At 39.0% G+C, this 25,819-nt stretch overlaps 1 protein-coding gene across 1 annotated transcript in view; it reads left to right on the top strand.

Moving 5' to 3' along the window:
- LOC115210275 (katanin p80 WD40 repeat-containing subunit B1) overlaps window positions 1-25,819 on the top strand; it is a 72,530-nt gene that overhangs the window by 32,628 nt on the left and 14,083 nt on the right. Inside the window, exons 2-8 of the mRNA XM_029778765.2 lie at window positions 12,247-12,380; window positions 12,478-12,595; window positions 13,309-13,409; window positions 17,463-17,504; window positions 18,107-18,190; window positions 24,197-24,312; window positions 24,680-24,751. Coding sequence (XP_029634625.1) covers window positions 12,247-12,380; window positions 12,478-12,595; window positions 13,309-13,409; window positions 17,463-17,504; window positions 18,107-18,190; window positions 24,197-24,312; window positions 24,680-24,751 — 667 coding nt within the window. The remainder of the gene's footprint in view (window positions 1-12,246; window positions 12,381-12,477; window positions 12,596-13,308; window positions 13,410-17,462; window positions 17,505-18,106; window positions 18,191-24,196; window positions 24,313-24,679; window positions 24,752-25,819) is intronic.

The raw sequence follows: 25,819 nt of genomic DNA, 5'->3' as shown, positions 1-25,819 counted from the left end.
GACCAAATGGTTGATGGGTTCATGTCCAGCCAGGATATGTTTCAGTATTTGCCTCTGAAGAAGTGACTCAACACTCAATGATCATGATCTAGCTGTAAATAAGTACTGTTAATTTTATGGCTCTCAGCATAAAGCAATACAAGTAGCTTTCTGTGTGGCATTGCAATTTCTCTCTGGGTCTGCAAAAAAAAAAAAAAGGGAAAAGCAATTATGCCACGCTTGGTTTCGCATTTAATGTCAACATAAAAAACTGTATTAGTTGCTTTTAACTTGGCACAAAGCCTCTGGTTTACAGAATAGAGGAAACAGACGTGACATTTATGTTTTTCTAAGCACTTTAGTAATATCACATGGAGCAGCTGCCACTGAAAATTAGAAGCTGATCTTCATTCATTGGGTGCCCTCTACTGCACTTGTGCAAATATTATAGATATTTTGACCATTATAGGTTCTTCTGATAATTGTTGGACCACGATAAAATCTCTATTACCATTGTGATAAATTATCTTGGTTGCGTATAGTTACATTATGTTGATATCTCGTTGCCGCATATGGCTTAATCCAGCAGTTTGCTATTGATTTGCTCCATCATTTAGATTAATAGCTGCCATTTACTGTATTCGTTTTTTTTTTTTTATATCTCGATGGTGTGCGCATTGTTTACAAATGTCATTCTGTGTTTATTGGAAAGGTTCTATCGTATAAATAAATGCATGCATGCTCACACTCACATACATGTACACACATACTCACACATGCACACAACATCTCAATAGCTAATAGCTGGAGCTGAATAAATTAAATATTTAAAGAAACATTGCCAGGAAAATGATGCTATGATCTACCGTTTACTAGGAGTTAGTAGACTAATATATTAACTTGACTTTTCTTTTGGTTCTGAATTATTAATGAATTGGTTGGTTGACTAATTTCTACAATGTCTATATAGATTACAGTTTGCTTATACAAACGCTGCAGAATGGCGATAAGTTTTCTGCCTACCACATCAGCAACCCAATCTCAGTGCTGTAAGAGTAATGATGCGTCTTGCTTATGTTGCAAACATTCTTTGGAAAAGTACATCTATCACGACTTCTTATTCTTCCACCTTTAAATGACCGGCTTCGCATATGTCAGTTTAGTTATGTTTGATAGCTTGGAAGAAGATGGACTCAATTAAGCTTATGTGTTGTCCTTGACATAGTACTTAAAGATAAATATCTTTAGTGATGTTGCACTGACCTAATACATTAAAGACATGATTTATTACCTATTAAAATTTAGTCAATATTTCTCATTCATCTGTTTTGCTTTTTCATGCTATTAAACATATAATTTATGTCTAGTTTATGCTTATTCAGTATTTTACATGCCTTACTAAAAGACAAATAGAAAATCTTTTAAAAACCATTCAAATTCAAGTAAATTATCAGCTCACCTTTTGAAATTGATTTTATTTTAATGGAATTATTAGAAAATTTACATTTTTTTCCCCTAAGTTTCTTTCTGAATTTTTTTTTTTTTTGTGCAGGTGGAGAAAGGAACATTTAGTTTCTTTAGATTTAATTTGTACTTTATCTTATAGTTTACCGACAGTTAATCACAGTTGTTTATCATATTATTCATACTATGATTTTCAAAAAAAAAAAAAAAAAAAAACAGAAATTTGGATTTACTTGTGCTCTAAACTATTTAATAATTTATCTTAATCCTCCTGGGTTTTCTGCAGCACTACATCTCATCACTTGTTACAACCCTTTATCATCTTTGAAAAATTTAGCATCCTGAGATAAGCCGACTCCATTTCTTCCCCCATTTCTTCCCACCTTTTGCATCCTCCTTCCACTTGGATATTATTCACCTGACTATCATTCATCATTTGCATTACATATCGGTGCCAGTGCAGTCTTTTGCCTTTTATACTTCAGCTGATTCCTCTCAAGCCCTTTTTCAATCTTGGTCCAGTGGTACTCCTTCATTCATGCATACTGACGTTGCATATTCAGTGGAGTATTACTCTTTTACTCTTTTACTTGTTTCAGTCATTTGACTGCGGCCATGCTGGAGCACCGCCTTTAGTCGAGCAAATCGACCCTGGGACTTATTCTTTGTAAGCCCAGTACTTATTCTATCGGTTGTCAAGCAATGCTAGGAGGACAAACACACACACACATACATATATACGACAGGCTTCTTTCAGTTTCCGTCTACCAAATCCACTCACAAGGCATTGGTCGGCCCAAGGCTATAGTAGAAGACACTTGCCCAAGGTGCCACGCAGTGGGACTGAACCCAGAACCATGTTGTTGGTTAGCAAGCTACTTACCACACAGCCACTTTTGGCTTTCATATATCCTCCAGATTCAGTACCTATGTCTCACTATTCTGCAATATTGTACTTTGTACACAAGCATCATACAGTCACCACGTATTCTCTTCAGTGAGACAGTTATAGGTTCTTGGTAATGAGCAAGCCATTATATCTTACAGTTATTTACTTGAAAGAGAGCCTTCACAGTGTTCTATACTCTGTAACTGGATAGGCACTAAAAATTTGAGTATAGATGAATTGTTTGTGAGAGCAATGCCAGGCCAGGTATAAAATACTGTCTGAATGGTGAGAATTAGCAATGTCTAGCTTTGGTTTTTGGCTCCTTCCTGTTCATTTTGTTATCTAATCCACAAAGAAAGGAGTTAAAGGTCAGCAGTCTGTGTGAATTTTTGTAGGCTAATGGTCTAATTTTCATAACTGAATCTTTTGAAAGATTCCTTCAAATAATTCTAGCAAAGACAAAAGTTTTAATTAAAGAAGACAGAACTCAACAACTGCTGACTAGGAAGTGGTCATGCTCAATAAAGAATAGGCTGGTTGAGATGCTACTGTGTCTTTTGGGTGTCACTTCAGAAATGTAATCGCATGTGGACTGTTGGCAATCTTTCCTTATTTTTCCTTCTTTCTCTTTGGACTTTACTGTTTCCGACAAAGAGCTATGATTGAAATGTTAACAACTCTCTTCCCTCACTGAGTGCCCAATTAATATATTTCTTGTGCATGTCCTCACATTCATTTTTTTCTTTTTCTCTCTTTTTTTTTTGAATTGTTTGTTTATTTGAATTGACTACATGTTGCTTGTATTGGTTATAAGTTTAAAGTCCCTAACTATTCCTTTTATGTATATTGAATATGACTACTTCTTAGATGGCAGTAGAGTCCTGTTTTCTTTCCTGTTAGCTAAAATTTTGTCTTTGCTGGGTTACTTTTAAGAACCTTAATTCTAGACTTTGCTTCCATGTTTGGAATCGTTTCTCTAGTTCTTCAACAGAGTCAGCCATAAGAACTAGATGTTTGTGGAAGCCTGCTGTATATATGTGTATGAGCCAGTATATATATATATAAATATAAATAAATAAATAAATGGAGTTGAACGAAGATGCTAATAAAATTCTTTTACTTTCGACATATGTTTCGAAGACAACATGGCTTTATTCCAAAGAAATAAACGGTGTAAAATGCAATTTTCTCATCAGGAAAGAAAGAGAGCCTCTCTCAACAACAAGGCATTATAACAATTACGTGAATTTGCTACCCTGGTAACAGTTCATTGAATTTTCCATGTTAACGGTAAACATAGGATAATTCATTCACCCATTGAAATATTCTTATATATACATACACACACACATACACACATGTATCACATGTTCCTGCTTATAAGGTGGGAGGTTTTCTGTCTGATTAAGATTCTGGATATAGGAGGTTTGTCTTACAAACAAGGTTTACCAGTCAGATGTAACTTTTTCAAGGAAATGGGCAGGGGTTGTCCCTTTTCAAGAAATGATTGGATAATGTAAACTTGCATCAAGAAATGTATGTGTGGCTAAGATTATGTTCACTGTGAATTGCTAATAGACAAACTTTGAAGTCACTCATGACAACTGAGTTATAATAAAATTATAATGAAGTTTTTATACTTTAAATTTGCAATCATCATTAGTCAATAAAATATAATCATTGTTCTTCATTATCATCACTACTGTCTTTATCATTTTACAGCCACTTTTCATGTTGGCATGGGATGGATGGTTTGACAAGGGCTGACAAGCTAGATGATTGCACTAAGCTCTACTTCCTGCCTTGGTATGCTTTCTACGGCTGGATGCCCTTCCTACTGCCAGTCATTTTACAGAGTGTACTGGGCACTTTTTATATTGCACCAATGATTCATAAGGTTTAAGTAATATACCCCTACACCATGCCAAAGAATAGAAAAATGGAACTTCTATGATGCAAAAGCCCAAGCTGAAAGTAACTGATGGCTCTTTAATTCTTTAATTGGTTTCAGCCTGGGGCTATGACCATACTGGGAAACTGCTAAACAAAACTTGGACTGCTCAGAGAAACATGAACTTGGTATTGCAGAGAAATACTAAGAGACTGAGTTCAAAAGAAGACACATTCAGAAATACCTCAACACACGCTTTGGAAAAACAAACATACAAAAAAAAACTGAGTTATATTGGCTCCTTATGAGGAAATGGAAACAAAACCTAAGGAGAGGGTTTTAGAACTTCGTTCTAATGGCCATATTGTTACACATGCAACTGTTTGCTCCCACACTCTGTTAATTGCTGAGGAACTGGGATAAAGCTAATTTAAAATGTCATATAGCTGCAGTGCTTGCTTTATGAACTGACACGAATTGCCTCTCAGTCAGCAGACATGCATTGCATAAAAATTCCCGACAGATGTGGAGGATGAAATAATGAAATTTCAGTCGTTTGTCATTGACTTATGTGAAATTATAGAACAGACATTTTCCCACACACCTTATTTTTTCAGCTGGAAACACTTTTTTGTTTGTGAAGCAATGTCAGTGTGTTTTGTCATGCTTTATTTTTAGATTTTAATTAGTTGAGCCATTGTTTTTATGGTTTGCTCATTCTTTCTGAATTTTTAACCTTGTCTGAAAAGAGGATTAAAGCCAAAATACCACAGATAAGGGGAATAGTAAAATGGACCTGCATAAGTAGCAAGTTGGTTGTCTTATAACTAGGATACATATCACTAAAGATATTAACAACGTGGCCGTAGCCAGTACTGCATCGACTGGCCTCCGTACTGGTGGCACGTAACAAACACCATCCGATCGTCATGGGCTGTGCCAGCCTCGCCTGGCCTCTGTGCCGGTGGCACGTAAAAAACACCATCCGATCGTCGTGGGCTGTGCCAGCCTCGCCTGGCCTCCGTGCCGGTGGCACGTAAAAAGCACCATCCGAGCGTGGCCGTTCACAAGCCTCGTCTGGCACCTGTGTCGGTGGCACGTAAAAAGCACCCACTACACTCACAGAGTGGTTGGCGTTAGGAAGGGCATCCAGCTGTAGAAACATTGCCAGATAAGACCGGAGCCTGGTGCAGCCTTCTGGCTTCCCAGATCCCCGGTCGAACCGTCCAACCCATGCTAACATGGAAAGCCGACGTTAAACGATGATGATGATGATGTGAATCAAAATAAGAAAAGAACAGAAAAGCACCTGATAATACTTCCTTGGTACCCCTGTTGTTAGAAATGCCATGAACCAGTCATTGGCCTGTTGCAAAGCTGTAAACAACAATGCTATTGTTCACAAATTGCAATATGAAATAAATAAAGTGTATATATCCTGTGATTTGTATTCATGTTACTGATTAATTACGAGTTATCTTGAACTCTTTAAAATCTCTAATTTATAATTCTGCTAGCAGTATCGCCCGGTGTTGCTCGGGTTTGTAAGGGAAATAACTATATAAGCATTTTTAGAGATGTAAAGTATAATAGCCATCTCAATATGGTTAACCACACAGGGGGGGGTACTGTAGCTTTTTATGTTCTGAGATTTAATAATAAACTTTTAGAGAGTTACTTCCCTTATATATGCCAAAAATGCATTAAAAATGGGAAAAATTGATGGTAATTTTTTTTTAAAATCGTAGACTCATCGTAGATGCGCGCTAATACCCAGAAGGGCTCGATATGAATCACGACTATAAGATACCCAGTTTTGGTTAAACTGCACCGCAAAATGTGGGAGTAGTTAGGAATCTAAATCGTAGGAGACAGACAGCACACAACCTCACTTTTATATATAAAGATTTGAGCTAAACCTTTTTTTTTGTTTAAGAACCAATTAAAAACTATGTATAATCATCGTCTTTGTTTTAATGTCCACTTTTCCATGCTTGCATGGGTTAGATGGGATTTGTCAAGGCAGATTTTTCTACAGCAGAATGCCCTTTTTAATGCCAACCCTCACATATTTTTAAGCAAGGTGGTATTCCCCCATGGCTAAACATATTTCCACAGAGGATTAGGGGTAAATGACACCACTTGTATGGTGACTCTTGTTTACAATAATCATGCAGTATTAGACCGGGTCACACACACACAATCGCACATGCACGCATGCACTCCCATGCACACGCGCACACACACTCACACACGCAACAGTGTTCCTACCAGCAATTAATATGTATGTACCTGTTGCCAGGAATGTATTCAATATGTAAATTGGTCTGTCCAATAGTGTTACATTGCTAAACTTAGGGCATATTTAAGCCATGTGTTCATGGATAGTTAATGGGTGGGAATGTGGTGCTGAAGAAGGGGCAAAAACTGAAATATACAAATACACTCATAACCAATTTTTCTATCTTTAATCACGTTGTTTACATAAACATATTATATAAAAAAAAGACATAGGAGTGGCTGTGTGGTAAGTAGCTTGCTAACCAGCCACATGGTTCTGGGTTCAGTCCCACTGCGTGGCATCTCGGGCCGACCAATGCCTTGTGAGTGGATTTGGTAGACTGAAGCTGAAAGAAGCCTGTCGTATATATGTATATATATATATATGTATGTGTGTGTGTGTGTGTGTGTTTGTCCCCCTAGCATTGCTTGACAACCGATGCTGGTGTGTTTACATCCCCGTCACTTAGCGGTTCGGCAAAAGAGACCGATAGAATAAGTACTGGGCTTACTAAGAATAAGTCCCAGGGTCGATTTGCCCGACTAAAGGCGGTGCTCCAGCATGGCCGCAGTCAAATGACTGAAACAAGTAAAAGAGTATCATAACTTTCAATGCCGGTTCTAAATTCAATAGAAAATCTGTAGAGATAACCTAAAAGTGATTGAATCACATTGTTAACACAAAAAGTAGGACACAGTATTGAGTAACTTTTAATGTACTTGGGTTTATATTATGGTTGCAAAATCATAATATGCTGCGTTCTTACCAACAATTAATACACTCTCTCTCTCACTCACTCACTCTGATGGTGATGTGCTGAATACTCTCTTTACTCTTTTACTTGTTTCAGTCATTTGACTGCGGCCATGCTGGAGCACCGCCTTTAGTCGAGCAAATCAACCCCGGGACTTATTCTTTGTAAGCCCAGTACTTATTCTATTGGTCTCTTTTGCCGAACCACTAAGTAACGGGGACGTAAACACACCAGCATCGGTTGTCAAGCAATGCTAGGGGGACAAACACAGACACACAAACACACACACACATACATATATATATATACATATATACGACAGGCTTCTTTCAGTTTCCGTCTACCAAAGACACTTGCCCAAGATGCCACGCAGTGGGACTGAACCCGGAACCATGTGGTTGGTTAGCAAGCTACTTACCACACAGCCTGGGTGTATATTATGGGTGCAAAATCATAATATGCTGCGTTCTTACCAACAATTAATACTCTCCTCTCTCTCTCTCTCACTCACTCATTCACTCACTCACTCTGATGGTGATGTGCTGAATACATGGCAAATTATCATAGAAGATTGGGGGCTCAAATTCCTGCTACATTAACTCCCACAGGAATATTATGCTATCAGTGGAGCATCAATATAGATCAGGGCTATGAAGGAGTAAGGAGTGCCACATATGGTTTAACCCTTTCCTTACTGTATTTATTTTGGGAGTGAGGGCGCGTGGCTTAGTGGTTAGGGCATTCGGCTCATGATCGTAAGGTTGTGAGTTTGATTCCCGGCGACGCGTTGTGTCCTTGAGCAAGACACTTTATTTCACGTTGCTCCAGTCCACTCAGCTGGCAAAAATGAGTTGTACTTGTATTTCAAAGGGTCAGCCTTGTCACTCTCTGTGTCACGCTGATTATCCCCGAGAACTACGTTAAGGGTACACGTGTCTGTGGAATTTCACAAGCAAGCTGTTCCGTTGATCGTATCAGCTGGGACCCTCGTCGTCGTAACCGGCGGAGTCTTTTTTTTTTTTTATTTTGGGATGCTCTGTGTTTCTTCCAATTATTTTAAATATAAAAAAAGAATTTAGTAAAATAACATCGTTATCATTCAGCTAGTGTTAGGAACATAAATTGTGAGTAAGGTTTGATGGAAGATTTTAATTCAAAATTTATGAAAACAAGACATTTGTACTAAAGAGCCAGAGCCGGTTTCAGCCGGGTTGGTAACGAAAGGGTTAAAAGAATTAGCAGAAAACAAATAGCTGGTGTTTCAGATATTTTATTACTGATCATGTCTTTGGATAACATAATGAAATATTTCTGTATGTCGTATGAAGATGTGGCTGCTGGTTGAATTATTTATCAATTATTGATTATTGATAAATTTGTAATGAGATAGGCGCAGGAGTGGCTGTGTGGTAAGTAGCTTGCTAACCAACCACATGGTTCCGGGTTCAGTCCCACTGCGTGGCATCTTGGGCAAGTGTCTTCTGCTATAGCCCCGGGCCGACCAATGCCTTGTGAGTGGATTTGGTAGACGGAAACTGAAAGAAGCCTGTCGTATATATGTATATATATATATATATATATATATATATATATATGTGTGTGTGTGTGTGTGTGTGTGTGTGTGTGTGTGTGTCTGTGTTTGTCCCCCTAGCATTGCTTGACAACCGATGCTGATGTGTTTACGTCCCCGTCACTTAGCGGTTCGGCAAAAAGAGACCGATAGAATAAGTACTGGGCTTACAAAGAATAAGTCCCGGAGTTGAGTTGCTCGATTAAAGGCGGTGCTCCAGCATGGCCGCAGTCAAATGACTGAAACAAGTAAAAGAGTATGTCTGAAGTATCAACCATTTTTTTTTCTGTTCTTTTAAACTACATCAATCCATCTTTTTTTTGGTTTGGGCCTGGTTTGGACCTTGTGCAAATCAGCCCTTATTCAGAGTTACTGCCTAGGTGGGTGAGTGACCCACAATCCCACTATTTCATTTTTAGTTTGGATTTTATAACTGGTTACCCTTCTTGTCACCAACTGCTTTAATGTGTACTAAGTGCATTATATCATGCCACCAACGCTAGAAAGATTAAAAGGTCTTCTCAACCATATTAAAAGGTCTTCTCAACCATACATTGTCATCATACTGTTAGCTTAATACAGAGAATGAAAGATGAATGGTATTAAAAGGCAGAACGGTATTATAAGGCGGCGAGCTGGCAGAAACGTTAGCACGCCGGGTGAAATGCTTAGCGGTATTTTGTCTGCCGTTACGTTGTGAGTTCAAATTCCGCCGAGGTCGACTTTGCCTTTCATCCTTTCGGGGTTGATAAATTAAGTACCAGTTATGCACTGGGGTCGATGTAATCGGCTTGATACCTATGTCTGTCCTTGTTTGTCCCCTCTATGTTTAGCCTCTTGTGGGTAATAAAGAAATAAGAAACGTTAGCACGCCGGGCGAAATGCTTAGCGGTATTTTGTCTGCCGTTATGTTGTGAGTTCAAATTCCGCCGAGGTCGACTTTGCCTTTCATCCTTTCGGGGTCGATAAATTAAGTACCAGTTATGCACTGGGGTCGATGTAATCGGCTTGATACCTATGTCTGTCCTTGTTTGTCCCCTCTATGTTTAGCCTCTTGTGGGTAATAAAGAAATAAGAAACGTTAGCACGCCAGGCGAAATGCTTAGCGGTATTTCGTCTGCTGTTATGTTGTGAGTTCAAATTCCCCGAGGTCGACTTTGCCTTTCATCCTTTCGGGGTTGATAAATTAAGTACCAGTTACGCACTGGGGTCGATGTAATTGGCTTGATACCTATGTCTGTCCTTGTTTGTCCCCTCTATGTTTAGCCTCTTGTGGGTAATAAAGAAATAAGAAACTTTAGCACGCCGGGCGAAATGCTTAGCGGTATTTTGTCTGCCGTTACGTTGTGAGTTCAAATTCCGCCGAGGTCGACTTTGCCTTTCATCCTTTCGGGGTTGATAAATTAAGTACCAGTTACGCACTGGGGTCGATGTAATTGGCTTGATACCTATGTCTGTCCTTGTTTGTCCCCTCTATGTTTAGCCTCTTGTGGGTAATAAAGAAATAAGAAACGTTAGCACGCCGGGCGAAATGCTTAGCGGTATTTCGTCTGCCGTTACGTTGTGAGTTCAAATTCCGCCGAGGTCGACTTTGCCTTTCATCCTTTCGGGGTTGATAAATTAAGTACCAGTTACGCACTGGGGTCGATGTAATCGGCTTAATACCTATGTCTGTCCTTGTTTGTCTCCTCTATGTTTAGCCCCTTGTGGGTAGTAAAGAAATAGGTATTAAAAGGCAGGGAAGCAGCAGGTGTAGATTTGACAGGGATATATTAAATGAGAGGTTTAGATGTGCTTCACACACATTACACACACATGCGTACACAACACTCTCACCCACACATACACATGCGTCCATATTCAACCTCAGTCACTTCTACCAGTTTAATGTTCATTTCGTCATTCTTGTATTGGAGTGCAGGTCTTCTCCATCACTACAGAACACCAATCTCTATGGTCTATTGTCATCTCCACGAGGCTCAACAATCTGAGATCAAACTTAACCACATTTTCCTACATCTTCCTGGGTCTCCTACTTTCACTATTTCCATTCACTTTGAGCGTCCTGCACTTTATATAACCGTCATCTTCCATATGTGTCACTTGCCGTTTCAGCATAGTTTTCTCTCTTACACATTACATTTGATCTCATGGCTGCCCACACTGCTAGCTATTCTTCCATTTATCACAGCTGATATTGAGCTTCAGTGTTAACCTTCCAGAGATCTCACTGCACCACTTTTTTTTTTTTGTTTCATCTATTACTTACAATGATTACATAGTATTAACTTCTCACTTTCTTCCTATGTATCAACATGACAGCTTCCCAGATGCCATCGGCATCGGAGCCAGTAAGGTGGCACTGGCATCGGCCATGTTCAGATGGTACTTTTTACGTGCCACTGGCACAGGAGCCAGTCAGGGAGAGGGGGCTGGCATCGACCACATTCAGCTGGTGCTTTTACATGCCACTGGCACAGGGAGCCAGTCAGGTGGCTCTGGCATCGGCTACCAAGGACTCCATTGTTTATCGAGATGGTAGGGTGTGATTTGAGGAAGATTTGGCTGCATTTCTTGTAGATTGAATAATCATCTTGATTTGAGTGTTATTCAGTATTAACATCACTGATATTGTTGTTGAAGGTGCTGTATGGCTGAATAGTTAAGAAGTTCACTTTGCAACCTCGAGATTTTGGGTTTGATTCCACTCTGTGGCATTGGGTCAAACTATCTGCTGTGAGTGAAATTGGGTTGACAGAAATTGTATGGAACCCATTGGATGGATTGTACTTGTAATTGCAAAGTAGAACCTTGCCACTCATACACTGTTTTGCTGGTTCCACCTGGGAATTATATTAAGGGCACATGTGTCTGTGGAATCTTCAACCTCCTATACATTAATTCAGGAGCAGGTAATTTAGTTGATCAAATAAGTGAATTTTTATCATTGAATAATTTAGAACCATCCATTTATTGTCATACAACCAACAATCTTTTTTACACTGGTTACACTTGCATCTAGTTTTCCATATCTTTATATATAAAAGAGAAGTTGTGTGTCTGTCTCCTACGATTTAGATTCCTAACTACTCCCACATTTTGCGGTGCAGTTTAACCAAAACCCGGTATCTTATAGTCGTGATTCATATCGAGCCCTTCTGGGTATTAGCGCGAATCTACGATGAGTCTATGATTTAAAAAAAAATTTACCATCATTTGTTTTCCATTTTTAATGCATTTTTGGCTATAACTCTCTAAAAATGCTTATATAGTTATTTCCCTTACAAACCCGAGCAACGCCGGGCGATACTGCTAGTTCAAACATAAATGTTCTGTCACAATATTTCTTAGTTTTAGTCAAAATTATAAAAATAATGAAAATTCCATTTTCCAATTTTCTATTTTTCTCTTTTTAAAGCGGAATTTGCTGCACATGCACAGACTATAAATTGTCTTGCATTAGGGCACAAATCATCGGTGTTGGTTACTGGAGGTGAGGACAGAAAAATCAATCTTTGGACACTTTGCAAAGATGGGTACACAGCTATCATGGTAGGTCAATAATTACTTATTTAATCACTGTAAAATTAATCTGTAAACTTTTCCCCCAAAATGCAACCTTTTCTTGTGTGACTCTTTTTATCCGTAGAGCTTATTTGGTCATGTATCGCCCATTGAAGCTGTTCGGTTTGACCACTCTGAAGAAAAAGTTGCTACAGGAACACGATCTGGAACATTTAAAGTATGGGATCTAGAGACACTGAAAGGTAACGTTTTCTATCACTTACAAACATTAGAGCAAATATTTAAATGTTTTTGGTAACTCTTTGCTATTTCTTCATTTATTGTCGTTGGTGTTTCACTTAAAGCAATGGTTTGACTAACAGTTCTACCAGTTCACCACCTTAATCATCATCATCATCATCATCATCATTTAGCGTCCGCTTTCCATGCTAGCATGGGTTGGACGGTTCAACTGGGGTCTGGGAAGCCGTAAGGCTGCACCAGGCCCAGTCTGATCTGGCAGTGTTTGGACTGGGCCTGATGCAGCCTTCTGGCTTCCCAGACTCCAGTTGAACCGTCCAACCCATGCTAGCATGGAAAGCGGATGCTGAATGATGATGATGATTAATGTGGTGAGCTGGTAATAATAATGATAATAATAAAGCATTTATTTGGCAAGAAACTCAAAACTAGCTACAGCTTGAGATAAACCTTTAACTTAAATGCTAGTTACCCAAAAACTCATCTATTCACTCAATTTTAGGCCAAATTATATTCTCAGCCTTTCATCGTCTTTTTGGTGATAGCTATAGATGTATCAAAAAGCAAAAAAGAAAACAAATACGACTGCTGCTGTTAATGTTCGAGTTAAACTGTTGCACAAGTGAAACACTCTGTCACACCAAACATTTCTTCTGATGCTATCATACCATCACTTTGTAATATGTCTTCATTATAAACTTGTTGATATTTCCAGTTCAAAAAACGTTTTATGGACACAGATCTGGAATTAAAAGTATTGCTTTTCATCCGACCGGAGACTTCATTGCATCGGCCTCTACAGATTCTAGTATAAAAGTAAGTTGTCCAATATTATTTCGTGGTGCCAACTTTTAAAGAGGTTTCTTGTTCGCTCTACTGAAAGAGTTCATTCTTCATTAAGAGAAACTGCTCCGATTAAATCTTTGAGAAGTTACTCCAGAATAAACTGTTCCCTGAAACACAGAGCTGTGGTATTAATCAAAATGCTTTATAGATTAACAGTTATGACATTAACCCCATTGTTACCATATCTCTATTGAAATACAAATCTCCATTCAATTGATTTTAAAAATAATAAAGAACATAGTAATAAAATAACTTTGTCACTATTAAGCTGAGATTAGGAATGCAAATTAACATGAAATCTTAATAGGAAATTTTAATTTAGAGCACATTAACCCTTTCGTTACTGTATTTATTTTGAGATGCTCTGTGTTTCTTTCAATTACTTTAAATATAACAAAGAATTTAGTAAAATAACTTAGTTATCATTCATCTAGGGTTAAGAATATAAATTGTGACTAAAGTTTGGTGGAAGATTTTAATTCAAAACTTATGAAAACAAGACTTTTGTACTCAGAGTCAGTTTCAGCCGGGTTGGTAATGAAAGGGTTAAGATAGGAGGCTTGTATCATAGAAGCAATTATTGTCTTGGGCAGGTTGAGATTAAAGGGGTTTAAATGTATTTAACAAATTTTATTTGGTTTCATTTTTGTGCATTTTAACATTTGTTAACAGGTGCTGGCATGGCAGTGTGGTTAAATAGCTTGCTTCCCAACCGCATCGTTTTGTGTTCATGCCCTCTGCGTGACATCTTGACAAAGTATCTTCTGCTATAGCTTCAGGCTGACCAAAGCTTCCTGAGTGGATCTGGTTGATGGAAACTGAAAGAAGCCCATCATTTATGTGTGTGTATGTGGGTGTGTGCATGCATGTGTGATGCCAGTGCCGCCTCGACTGGCTTCTGTGCCGGTGGCACATAAAAAGCACCATCCAAATGTGGCCGATGCCTGCGCTGCCTTGACTGGCTTCCGTGCCAGTGGCACGTTAAAAGCACCAACCGATCGTGACCGATGCCTGACTCCCCTGGCATGTAAAAAGCACCCACTACACTCGCGGAGTGGTTGGCGTTAGGAAGTGCATCCAGCTGTAGAAACACTGCCAGATCAGACTGGGGCCTGGTGCAGCCCCTGGCTTCCCAGACCCCGGTCGAACCGTCCAACCCGTGCTAGCGCGGAAAACGGACGTTAAATGATGATGATGATGATATATATATGTGTGTGGTGGTATTGGGGGTGTATTCCTATGGGTGTGTTTATGTATGTGTGTGTGTGTGTGTTTGTGTCTCCTTGTGTTGACCTTCTTTGATAGTTGTAAACATGTGTCACCATTATACATGTAGTGTTCTTCATTCCCAATCTTCCATAAACAACATGTCTGGCCATGGGAGAAATATGACCTTGTTTGGAAGCGGGTGAGGCTTGGTGAAAGGAAGAGTGTCCAGCCATGTAATCGACTTAATCCGTTTGTCTGTCCTTGTTTGTCCCCCTCTGTGTGTGGCCGCTTGTGGGTAGTAAAGAAATAATTATTTGTGTGTGTTTAGTTGTTGAGTTTCTGTGTGTGTGTGTGTGAGAGAGAGAAGGCTTAGAAGTTTCATAACCACCATTATGACTCAGCACAAGAGATTTCAAATTCATATACAATGACAGGGGTGGCGTTAGGAAGGGCAATCATTGGTTTACATCGGTGATCATAGGTACAGTGTTAGTGAAGTGAGGTGGCTTAAATGGAAATTGAAACTAGATCTCTTCTATTCAGTTACCCACATACAATGTCTATTTAAAATGTGTTCTTTTTATTTTTAGAATAGTTGTTTGTTTAACGTTGCATTTTAGATATTTTATTTTTTTCGTTCTAGGTTAAATCTTCAATTTATTTTTCTTTTTGATATTATATGTTGTATTATGAATTTATGGTAAATTTAAATTCTAAAACAATAATTTGAAAAATATTTTATATTTTTGCTATAGCCTTTTTCTTTTGTTGTACAATAGGAATTATACAAATAATAGCTATTATTATATTACTCAGTAGTCTGTCCAGTGTTACAATGTTTTTTTTTTAATAGTTTTTTTTTTTAGAATTGTAGATGGTTTTACTATTAAATAATAGCAGTGGTAGGTTTCCAATGCTGCACTAAATGCTTTAATGTAAGCTGGAGAGCTGCACCAGATTCCAATCTGATTTGGCATGGTTTCTATGACCGGATGCTCTTCCTAATGCCAAATGTGATGATATACTAAAGATTTTAATTTAGATATAAACACTTTAATATTAGCCATTTTGGGCAAGTTGATATCATGGAACAAGGGTGTTTTCAAGTAGATTTCTATACAAGAATTTAAACTGTTAATATTCATGTATCTACTTAATCTTATTACTTAAATATGAAATTTCAGTAGCTAAACATTCCATCCAATTTTAATGCAGTAACAGTTTGTTAGGCTGTTTTCTAAGCACCAGGTTAATGGGTCAGTGAAAACAACAGAAGCTAGTTTGCTTCACTAAAGCCCTGAAAATTTATTGAAGCAAATAGTCATAATGACTATTGCACATGAAGAGAAAAAATCTTTGTTCCAAATCATCATCATCGTTTAATGTCCGCTTTCCATGCAAGCATGGATTGGACGATTTGACTGAGGACTGGCAAACCAGATGGCTGCACCAGGCTCCAATCTGATCTGGCAGAGTTTCTACAGCTGGATGCCCTTCCTAACGCCAACCACTCCAAGAGTGTAGTGGGTGCTTTTAAAGTGCCACTGGCACGTGGGCCAGTCTGGCGGTACTGGCAACGGCCACGCTCTAAAATGGTGTTTTTTACATGCCACCTACACAAGAGTCAGTCCAGCAGCACTGGCAATGACCTCGCTCAAATGTTTTGTTCACGTGCCACGTGAACAAAACATTCGAGCGAGGTCGTGGCCAGTGCTGCTGGACTGACTCTTGTGCAGTTCCAAACTACTACATTAATTATTTTTTGACATAGTTAAAGCACGTTGGGTTGCTCGGTCATCATCATCATCATCATCATTTACTGTCCGCTTTCCATGCTAGCATGGGTTGGACGGTTCGACCAGGGTATGGGAAGCCAGGGGCTGCACCAGGCTCCAGTCTGATTTGGCAGTGTTTCTACAGCTGGATGCCCTTCCTAACGCCAACCACTCCGCGAGTGTAGTGGGTGCTTTTTACGTGCCACCGGCACAGGTGCCAGGGGAGTCTGGCATCGGCCACGATCGGTTGGTGCTTTTAACGTGCCACCGGCACGGAAGCCAGCCAAGGCGACGCTGGCATCGGCCACGTTCGGATGGTGCTTTTTATGTGCTACCGGCACAGAAGCCAGTCGAGGCGGTGCTGGCATCGGCCACATTCGGATGGTGCTTTTTATGTGCCACCGGCACAGAAGCCAGTCGTCAATGAAAATAATTAAAAGAACACAAAATATATGTATAAAAATTTTAATACATTTTGTTATTGAAAACTTGGTCATTAGATTCAGTTGTAATATCTGTTAGATTCTCTCCTGGCTTCCCTTTAACTGCAGTTAGGTCACACAGATAAAAGCATAGTATTTTTTGAATGAGAGAATCTGAAGAAGCTATTGCAAGTGAGAGGGATCAACTGCTTCAATCAATAAAAAAATAAGCGAAAATGGATATTTCTCTATTAAGGGATACCAAAGTTCTACATTTCAAATGTCTAATTTTCCTTCCTAGAATATCATAAACTGGCAGCGTAGAAGACGAGTCTTCTAGACTCATGCAATTTTACACGACTTAATTTTCTAGACATCTCCACTGAAAAAAAACAAGTTTTGCTTAGGACTTAAAATATAGAGATAATGGAAAGATATTTTAAGGTCAGTTACTTGTCAGAACTGTGGAAGTAATTCTTGATACAGAAGGCTAGCATGAACCCATTGAAAATAATGGATACTCTATGGTGACACTAACTTATGGAATCCATTCTCTTTCAATTTCATTTCAATTTTGTTGTATCTCTTTTATGTAATGTTTCCAATTTTCTTTCCAGTTATGGGACATTAAACGGAAAAGCTGCATATATAGATATAAGGTAACTGTTTTAATACCTTTTTCTATGTACAGTATTGTTGGTAGTATCAATCAATTTACCTGTTTATGTAATCTTGTAATAACATCTGTTAATTATTGCCAGACACTTTCCTTCACCTATAATCAGACATCTAACAATTAAAAAAAAACCCCTTTTTTCTCGTTGTGAGGGTGGAGGCAAAATATGAAAAAGAAAGCCTTGCTAATGAGAAGTATCTACCATCTTTGCCAACCATTTTGTTATGAGTCAACAAGATCTGTGTTACTTGGCTTGCTAAAAATAGCAGCCAAATCTTCCATGTATCATTACCTACTATATTACAAAACAAAAGTCACATTTGATATTGTAGTGCTAGATGCATTATGACAATTCGATATAGAAGGATTTCATTGTCATATCTGGAAAAGCTTTTAATCATAAGTTTGTTGTATTAGAAGCAAACTTGAAATTAAACAACAAAAACTATAAATCTTGCCTAAAGATAAACAACATAACATAAACTATTTATTTCATTTCTCCTTATATATTTCAGAGAAACTTTTTTGTTGTTTATCAGTTGCTTTTGTTTCTGTTTCTATAAATTATCAACTGATTTCTTTCAGGGCCACCAAGGTTCAGTTAACAATTTACAGTTCAGCCCTGACGGAGGCTGGATTGCTTCAGCAGGGGATGATGGGATTGTAAAAGTAAGTACACCACAAGTTATTACTCTCTCTTTCTCTTTTACTCTTTTACTTGTTTCAGTCATTTGACTGCGGCCATGCTGGAGCACCGCCTTTAGTCGAGCAAATCGACCCCGGGACTTATTCTTTTGTAAGCCCTGTACTTATTCTATCGGTCTCTTTTGCCGAACCGCTAAGTGACGGGGATGTAAACACACCAGCATTGGTTGTCATGCAATGCTAGGGGGACAAACACACACACACATATATACATATATACGACAGGCTTCTTTCAGTTTCCGTCTACCAGATCCACTCACAAGGCATTGGTCGGCCCGGGGCTACAGCAGAAGACACTTGCCCAAGATGCCACGCAGTGGGACTGAACCAGGAACCATGTGGTTGGTTAGCGAGCTACTTACCACACAGCCACTCCTGCGCCTATTAGTTTTTTTTTTTTTATCAAATTACTTCCCAAACAACTGTGACTCCCAAAACTTCCTTAAATTTTTGTCTTGTCATTTTAGTAAACCCAGATGTCCTCTCCAAGGTGGCAAGCTGGCAGAAACGTTAGCATGCCGGGCGAAATGCTTAGTGGTATTTCGTCTGCTGCTATGTTCTGAGTTTAAATTTCGCCAAGGTCGACTTTGCCTTTCACCCTTTCGGGGTCGATTAAATAAGTACCAGTTATGCACTGGGATCGATATAATCGACTTAATCCGTTTGTCTGTCCTCGTTTGTCCCCTCTGTGTGTAGCCCCTTGTGGGCAGTAAAGAAATGAGGTACAAATTGGCTTTAAATTATATAATTTTTGATATTTCATTGATATTATTTTTCTTATTCTCTCAGATGAGTGTCAGCTATTTTATCACAGAAAAAAAAAATAGAATCAGTGTCAGCTTGTAACTATTTTAATATATCTATTTTCTTGCATTCGTTTCTGAGGTGTAGCTACAAAGGTATTATAAACCACTACAAGACATTGGTAAGGTAACATGTCAAGAGTAAATACCTATTTCTTTACTACCCACAAGGGGCTAAACACAGAGGGGACAAACGGATTAAGTCGATTACATTGACCCCAGTCCGTAACTGGTACTTAATTTATCGACCCCGAAAGGATGAAAAGCAAAGTCGACCTCGGCGGAATTTGAACTCAGAACGTAAAGATAGACTAAATACGGCTACGTATTTCACCCGGTGTGCTAACGTTTCTGCCAGCTCTGAGTCAAGAGTAAATACCTTGTAGTTTTTAGCCATACCTCTATATGTTCTGAGTTCAAACCCTACCAATGTCAGCATGAGTCTTCATCTTTTGGGGGTCAATGAAGTAATTATTAATTAGGTACTAGGGTCAATTGTGTCTCCTACCCTCCTTGCAAATCACTGGCCTAGTGCCAAAGTTAGAGCACAGTATTGTAGGCCACAGCATTGTATGGTTTCCTTTTCTTTTTTTAAATGCTTTGAGTTCAAATCCTGTCATGGTTGGCTTTGGCTTCCACCCCAGTGGGGTGCTGGCATGGAGGTGAGAGTGTGATACAATACATACCAGTAATACAGTAGGGATGATTCAGTTGATGATATTCCTTCTTGCCTACAATCTTAAAACCTTGTGCAAATATAAGAAATCAATATTTATTGATTAATATTGACGACTATTCTGAAGTCTCAGCGGGTGAAGAAGAAACAAGCTGCATGTACTTTTAACCTGAGCCAATGAAGGAACTACCATGTGGTTGCTGCTCCATCTGTTACAAGTAGCAGCCAAATGCCTTCTCAAATCATGAACAACCATCTTGTGATAAGAACTCATTAAATAATGTACTCTGCGTTTAGGAGAATGATGATGTGGTCATCGTTGACCAGGACTTATCTGAGGCTCAACAACTGAATATTAATCTTACCAGCATATGAAGCAGAAGCAGTATTATATTGATTCTCTTTGTAATCCAGATATAAAAGCTATAAAACTGCTTTATCACGAGGGAAGATTGAAAGAGTGTTTTTTCTGACTCTGGTTTAGTGGTGTTAGAATAGAAGATAATGTTCAGTTTTTTAGCCAGTTGTTGATCATGTAATTATTGTACTACCAATAGGTGTGGGTGTGGCTGTATGGGTAAGAGGTTAGTTTCCCAACCCTGTGGTCTTGTGTTCAGTCCCACTGCACAGCTTCATGGGCATGTGTCTTTTTTTTATATCCCTGGGGCAACCAAAGCCTTGTAAGTGGATTTGGTAGACGGAAACTTAACCCTTTTGATACCAACCCGGCTGAAACTGGCTCTGGCTCTGAGTACAAATGCCTTGTTTTCATAGGTTTTGAATCAAAATCTTCCACCAAACCTTAGCCACAATTTATGTTCCTATCACTAACTGAGTGATAAAGTTATTTTACTAAACTCTTTGTTATATTTAACCCTTTCGTTACCAACCCGGCTGAAACCGGCTCTGGCTCTGAGTACAAATGTCTTGTTTACATAAGTTTTGAATTAAAATCTTCCACCAAACCTTAGTCACAATTTATGTTCCTAACACTAGCTTAATGATAGCTAAGTCATTTTACTAAATTCTTTGTTATATTTAAAGTAATTGAAAGAAACACAGAGCATCTCAAAATAAATACAGTAACAAAAGGATTAAAGTAACTGAAAGAAGCACAGAGCATCTCAAAGTAAATACAGTAACGAAAGGGTTTAAGAAAGCCTTTGTGATTGTGTGTGTGTGTGTGTGTGTGTGAGAGGGAAGGAGTGAGTGAGAGAGAGAGAGTAGGTGTGTTTGTGTGTACCTTTACCATGACATCCTGTGATGGTTGTAAATGAGTATCACCATCATACAAACTATGTTCTTCCATTCTTCCATGGAAAGCATGTCTGGCCATTGGGGAAATATTACCTTGCTTGGAAACAGGTGAGGGTTGGTTGGTGACAAGAAGGGCATCCAGTTATAGAAAATCTGCCTCAGCAAACTCTGTGTCCCGTGCAAGCACCAAAAGGTAGCTGCTAAATGTCATAACCCATTGGAGCATCTCTGAATATGTTTGTGTTGTGCTTCAAGTAAAGATACACTTGAATGGCTTCATTTGTTGGCTTTCTCCTGATTCATGGAATAATTTGAACTCAGGTTTTGTTAATTGCACCTCATAGCTTTAAATGGCAAACTGTCCTCTCCAAGGTGGCAAGCTTGCAGAAACATTAGCACGCCGGGCGAAATGCTTAGTGATATTTCGTCTGCTGCTACGTTAGATCATCGGAAAAATTGCTTTGCAATATTTTTGTTCCAGTTGGAATATTTTGTTCTGGCTGCAATATTTGTTCTGGTTGCAGGGCGGCAAGCTGGCAGAAACATTAGCACACCGGGCGAAATGCGTAGCCATATTTCGTGTGCCGTTATGTTCTGAGTTCAAATTTCGCTGAGGTCGACTTTGCCTTTCATCTTTTCGGGGTCAATTAAATAAGTACCAGTTATGCACTGGGGTAGATGTAATCGACTTAATCCCTTTGTCTGTCCTTGTTTGTCCCCTCTGTGTGTAGCCCCTTGTGGGTAGTAAAGAAATAGGTATTTCATCTGCCATTACGTTCTGAGTTCAAATTCCGTCGCGGTTGACTTTGCCTTTCATCCTTTCGGGGTCGATTAAATAAGTACCAGTTACACACTGGGGTCGATGTAATCGACTTAATCCGTTTGTCTGTCCTTGTTTGTCCCCTCTGTGTGTAGCCCCTTGTGGGCAGTAAAGAAATAAGGTACCTATTTGCAGCTCTTTGGTTAAGAAATTTAACTAGACGGTTCAACTGTGAGTAATAGCACCTACATTTTACGTGACTAAGAGGATGATTAAACTATTGAAATCTGCTAACTTTATAAAATGTATAACAGTAAAGAAAACCTAGGTGCAGGTGTGGTTGTGTGGTAAGAAGCTTGCTTCACAACCACATGGTTCTGGGTTCATTCCCACTGTGTGGCACCTTGGGCAAGTGTCTTCTACTGTAGTCTTGGGCTGACCACAGCTTTGTGAGTGGATTTGGTAGACTGAAACTGAAAGAAGCTCATTGTATATATACCTATGCATGTGTTTCTGTTTGTCCCCCACCACTACTTGACAACCAGTGTTGGTGTGTTTACATCCCCATAACCTAGCGGTTTGGCAAAAGAGATCAATAGAATAAGTACCAGGCTTAAATAAAAAGTACTGGGTTCAATTATTTTGACTAAAAATTCTTCAAAGGCATTGCCCCAGCATGACCACAGTCAAATGACTGAAACAAGTATTAAAAAAGAGAAGAGGAATGTCTCCAAATATTTATGAAGCCTGAGAGAGTTGGCACTTAGTCCTGATTTTATGCTGTCTAATGGATGTAAGATATATGTACTCTTGGACATCATGTGTGTTTATCATAGATAACATCTCCAGATGATTTCATGTCTATTCCCAATGTTTATATGAACTGAGGCAATGTCAGATAACATGCTGTTCTTAAAAATCACTGCCTTGTTCGTTTGTACTACGCCATAGTGTTTTGTCTCTTCATTGTGAGGAGGTAATGGTTCCTACCTTTTCTTCTTTACTTGCTGAGTCTGGAGCAGTGAATAATGTCCCTGGCCTTTGTGGACCCTCTGAGACCAGTGAGGTTGATGCCATTGATGTTCCATCGAAACTGTTGTCGATGAACAGCTGCAGGGAATTCATGAGGAGGGAGGAGATTTCAGGAAACTAATATTCTGCGGAGAAAAGACTGGCCATAACATTTAGTGTGAGGGTTAGATGTATCAATAGCGACATGAGGTGGAGGTACAATTAGAGCCAGCTCCAAAGAAAAGAAGCCATAATAGAAGTGATAGAGGCGATGGCATACCTATGGGCCAGAGGCTGGAGTATATCTGTTAGTTGTCAAGCAATATCTGTCGGTTGTCAAGTAATGCTAGGGGGACAAACACAGACACACAAACACATACACACACATATATATATATATACATATATACGACAGGCTTCTTTCAGTTTCCGTCTACCAAATCCACTCACAATGCATTGGTCGGCCCGGGGCTATAGCAGAAGACATTTGCCCAAGATGCCATGCGGTGGGACTGAACCCGGAACCATGTGGTTGGTTAGCAAGCTACTTACCACACAGCCACTCCTGCTGTTACAGTTACATCTTATTTTTTCACTGTGCTATTGTTTGTCTTGCAAGACCCTGCCACTGGTGGCGCCACTTGGAAAGCATCCAGTCCACCCTGCTGGGTGGTTGGTGTTTGGAAGGACATCCAACCGTGAAAATCATGCCAAAACTGACCTTGCTTGTGCTTGTGCCACGTAAAAAGCTCTCAGTCCACCCTGCCGTGCAGTTAGTGTTGGGAAGGGCAACCAGCTGTAAAAACCTGGCAAAAACAGACACAGAAATTTGGTGCAGGCTCCTGCCTGGCCAGCCCCTTGTCAAACAGTGCAACCCATGCCAACATGGAAGGCAGACGTTAGATTATGATGATATCTATATAATAACTGCAATGTTATTATATTATAAAAAGGCGGTGAGCTGGCAGAAACGTTAGCACGCCGGGTGAAATGCGTAGCCGCATTTCGTCTGCCGTTACGTTCTGAGTTCAAATTCCGCCGAGGTCGACTTTGCCTTTCATCCTTTCGGGGTCAATAAATAAAGTACCAATTTCGCACTGGGATCGATGTAATCTGTCCTTGTTTGTCCCTCTATGTTTAGCCCCCTGTGGGCAATAAAGAAATATATATAACTGCAATGTGACATTTTGATCAATACCTTTGAAAACATTTTGCAGGCAGAAATAGCTGAGCATTAGACTAAGCGCCTTACGCTAGTATTTGGCTGTATACTTTTACAGTCTAAGTTTAGATGTTGAATCAACTTTGCTTTTATACCTTCAGGGTTGATAAGATAAGTACTAAACATGCACTTGAGTAAATTTAGATGATGAGATCCCTCAAATACAAATTTACGACCTTGTGTCAATGTAAGAAATCAAAATTATTATTATTATTATTTTTTTTACCTTTTTTACTTTCAGTTGTGGGATTTAAAAGCAGGTAAATTATTAGCAGATTTGAAAGGACATAAATCTGGTGTCAACGTAGTTGACTTTCATCCTGGTGAACTATTATTGGCTTCAGGCAGTTCTGATAGGTAAGCCCTTAAATTCTTTGTTTAGACTTGCAGTTTTTTCACTGTCAGAATTTTACTATAATTTTAAAATCCTGTTTCAATTTTTTCTTCTCTTCAAAGATGACAAATCTTAGTTTATTGGTGTATTACTCTTTTTTACCTTTAATTAATTTTAAGGTCTGTGCATACTATTGTATTAAATAAATTTGTATATATTAGAAATATTGCTGGGATAATTTGTACCATAACTTAATAAATTACTTGTTAAAATTTAATACCATTTTACAAAAAGAAAGTAAAAATAATAAAAATGTCCCTTGTATCTTTAATTAAAATAAGATTTAATTGCGTAGATGACGTAATTCATTCATGTATATTTTTCTTCCAGGACTGTTAAATTTTGGGATTTAGAAAATTTTCACTTAGTTAGCTCTACTCCAGAAATATCACATGGTGTTGAGTAAGTTTATCTTTGATTTGATTTTAAGAATTCTATTTCAAAGCGTGCATTATTTCATCTTCATTTTCCATATTTCTTTATTCAGTGTTGACACAAGTTTGATAGGTGTGCATTCAATAACTCTTGATACTTATTTTGAATCCTTAGACAAGATTATCTGTTTAGTTTGTGACATTGGTGCAAATAAATGTTGGTATTGCTTAAGAAGGCCCATTGAGCCAAGTGAAATCGCAGTCATGGCAGATACCAGTGTCATGCAAATGGCACCTGTGCCGGTGGCACATAAAAGCGCTCATTACACTCTCGGAGTGGTTGGCATTAGGAAGGGCATCCAGACATAGAAACCATGCCAAATCAGACTGGGGTCTGGTGCAGCCTTCCAGCTTGCCAGCATGGACAACAGACATTAAATGATGATGGCGTTAGGAAGGGCATCCAGCTGTAGAAACACTGCCAGATCAGACTGGAGTCTGGTGCAGCCTTCCTGGCTTTCCAGACCCCAGTTGAACCGTCCAACCCATGCTAGCATGGAAAACGGACGTTAAACGATGATGATGATGATGATTATTATTCACACTACATGTTAACCAACTTCTCAATTTCCATGTTTACCTTGAACTCATTGCTACCTATCTTTAGTGAGGTCAGATCATATCTGAAGCCTGTCTACATTCCGTCAGTGGTGGGGCTTGCCTTGATGACCTTTTTTTAATTTCATGCATTAATGAACAAGAACCTCATTGGATGATGAGCACAAAGAAAATCCAACAGGATAATCAAATGCTTATTGCAGACATAGGTAGATAATAAGGAATCTCGGCTCATTTATCTGCAGCCTTTTTACACCTCTCCTGTATATTTTACTGCCAAACTTTTCTGCATATTAGAAACGATCATTTACCTGGTGCTTGTCATTTTTTTATTTACTAATTATTGATACTAGTGCCGGTGGCACATAAAAAGCAGCATCCGTCCGTGGCCGTTTGCTAGCTCCATCTGGCACCTGTGCGAGTGGCACGTAAAAAGCACCCACTACACTCACGGAGTGGTTGGCGTTAGGAAGGGCAT

This window comes from Octopus sinensis, linkage group LG4 (assembly GCF_006345805.1).
Source record: "Octopus sinensis linkage group LG4, ASM634580v1, whole genome shotgun sequence".
Lineage (NCBI taxonomy): Eukaryota > Metazoa > Mollusca > Cephalopoda > Octopoda > Octopodidae > Octopus > Octopus sinensis.
The sequence above is the reverse complement of the archived record's forward strand: the minus strand, read 5'-3'. Positions and strand labels throughout refer to the sequence as shown.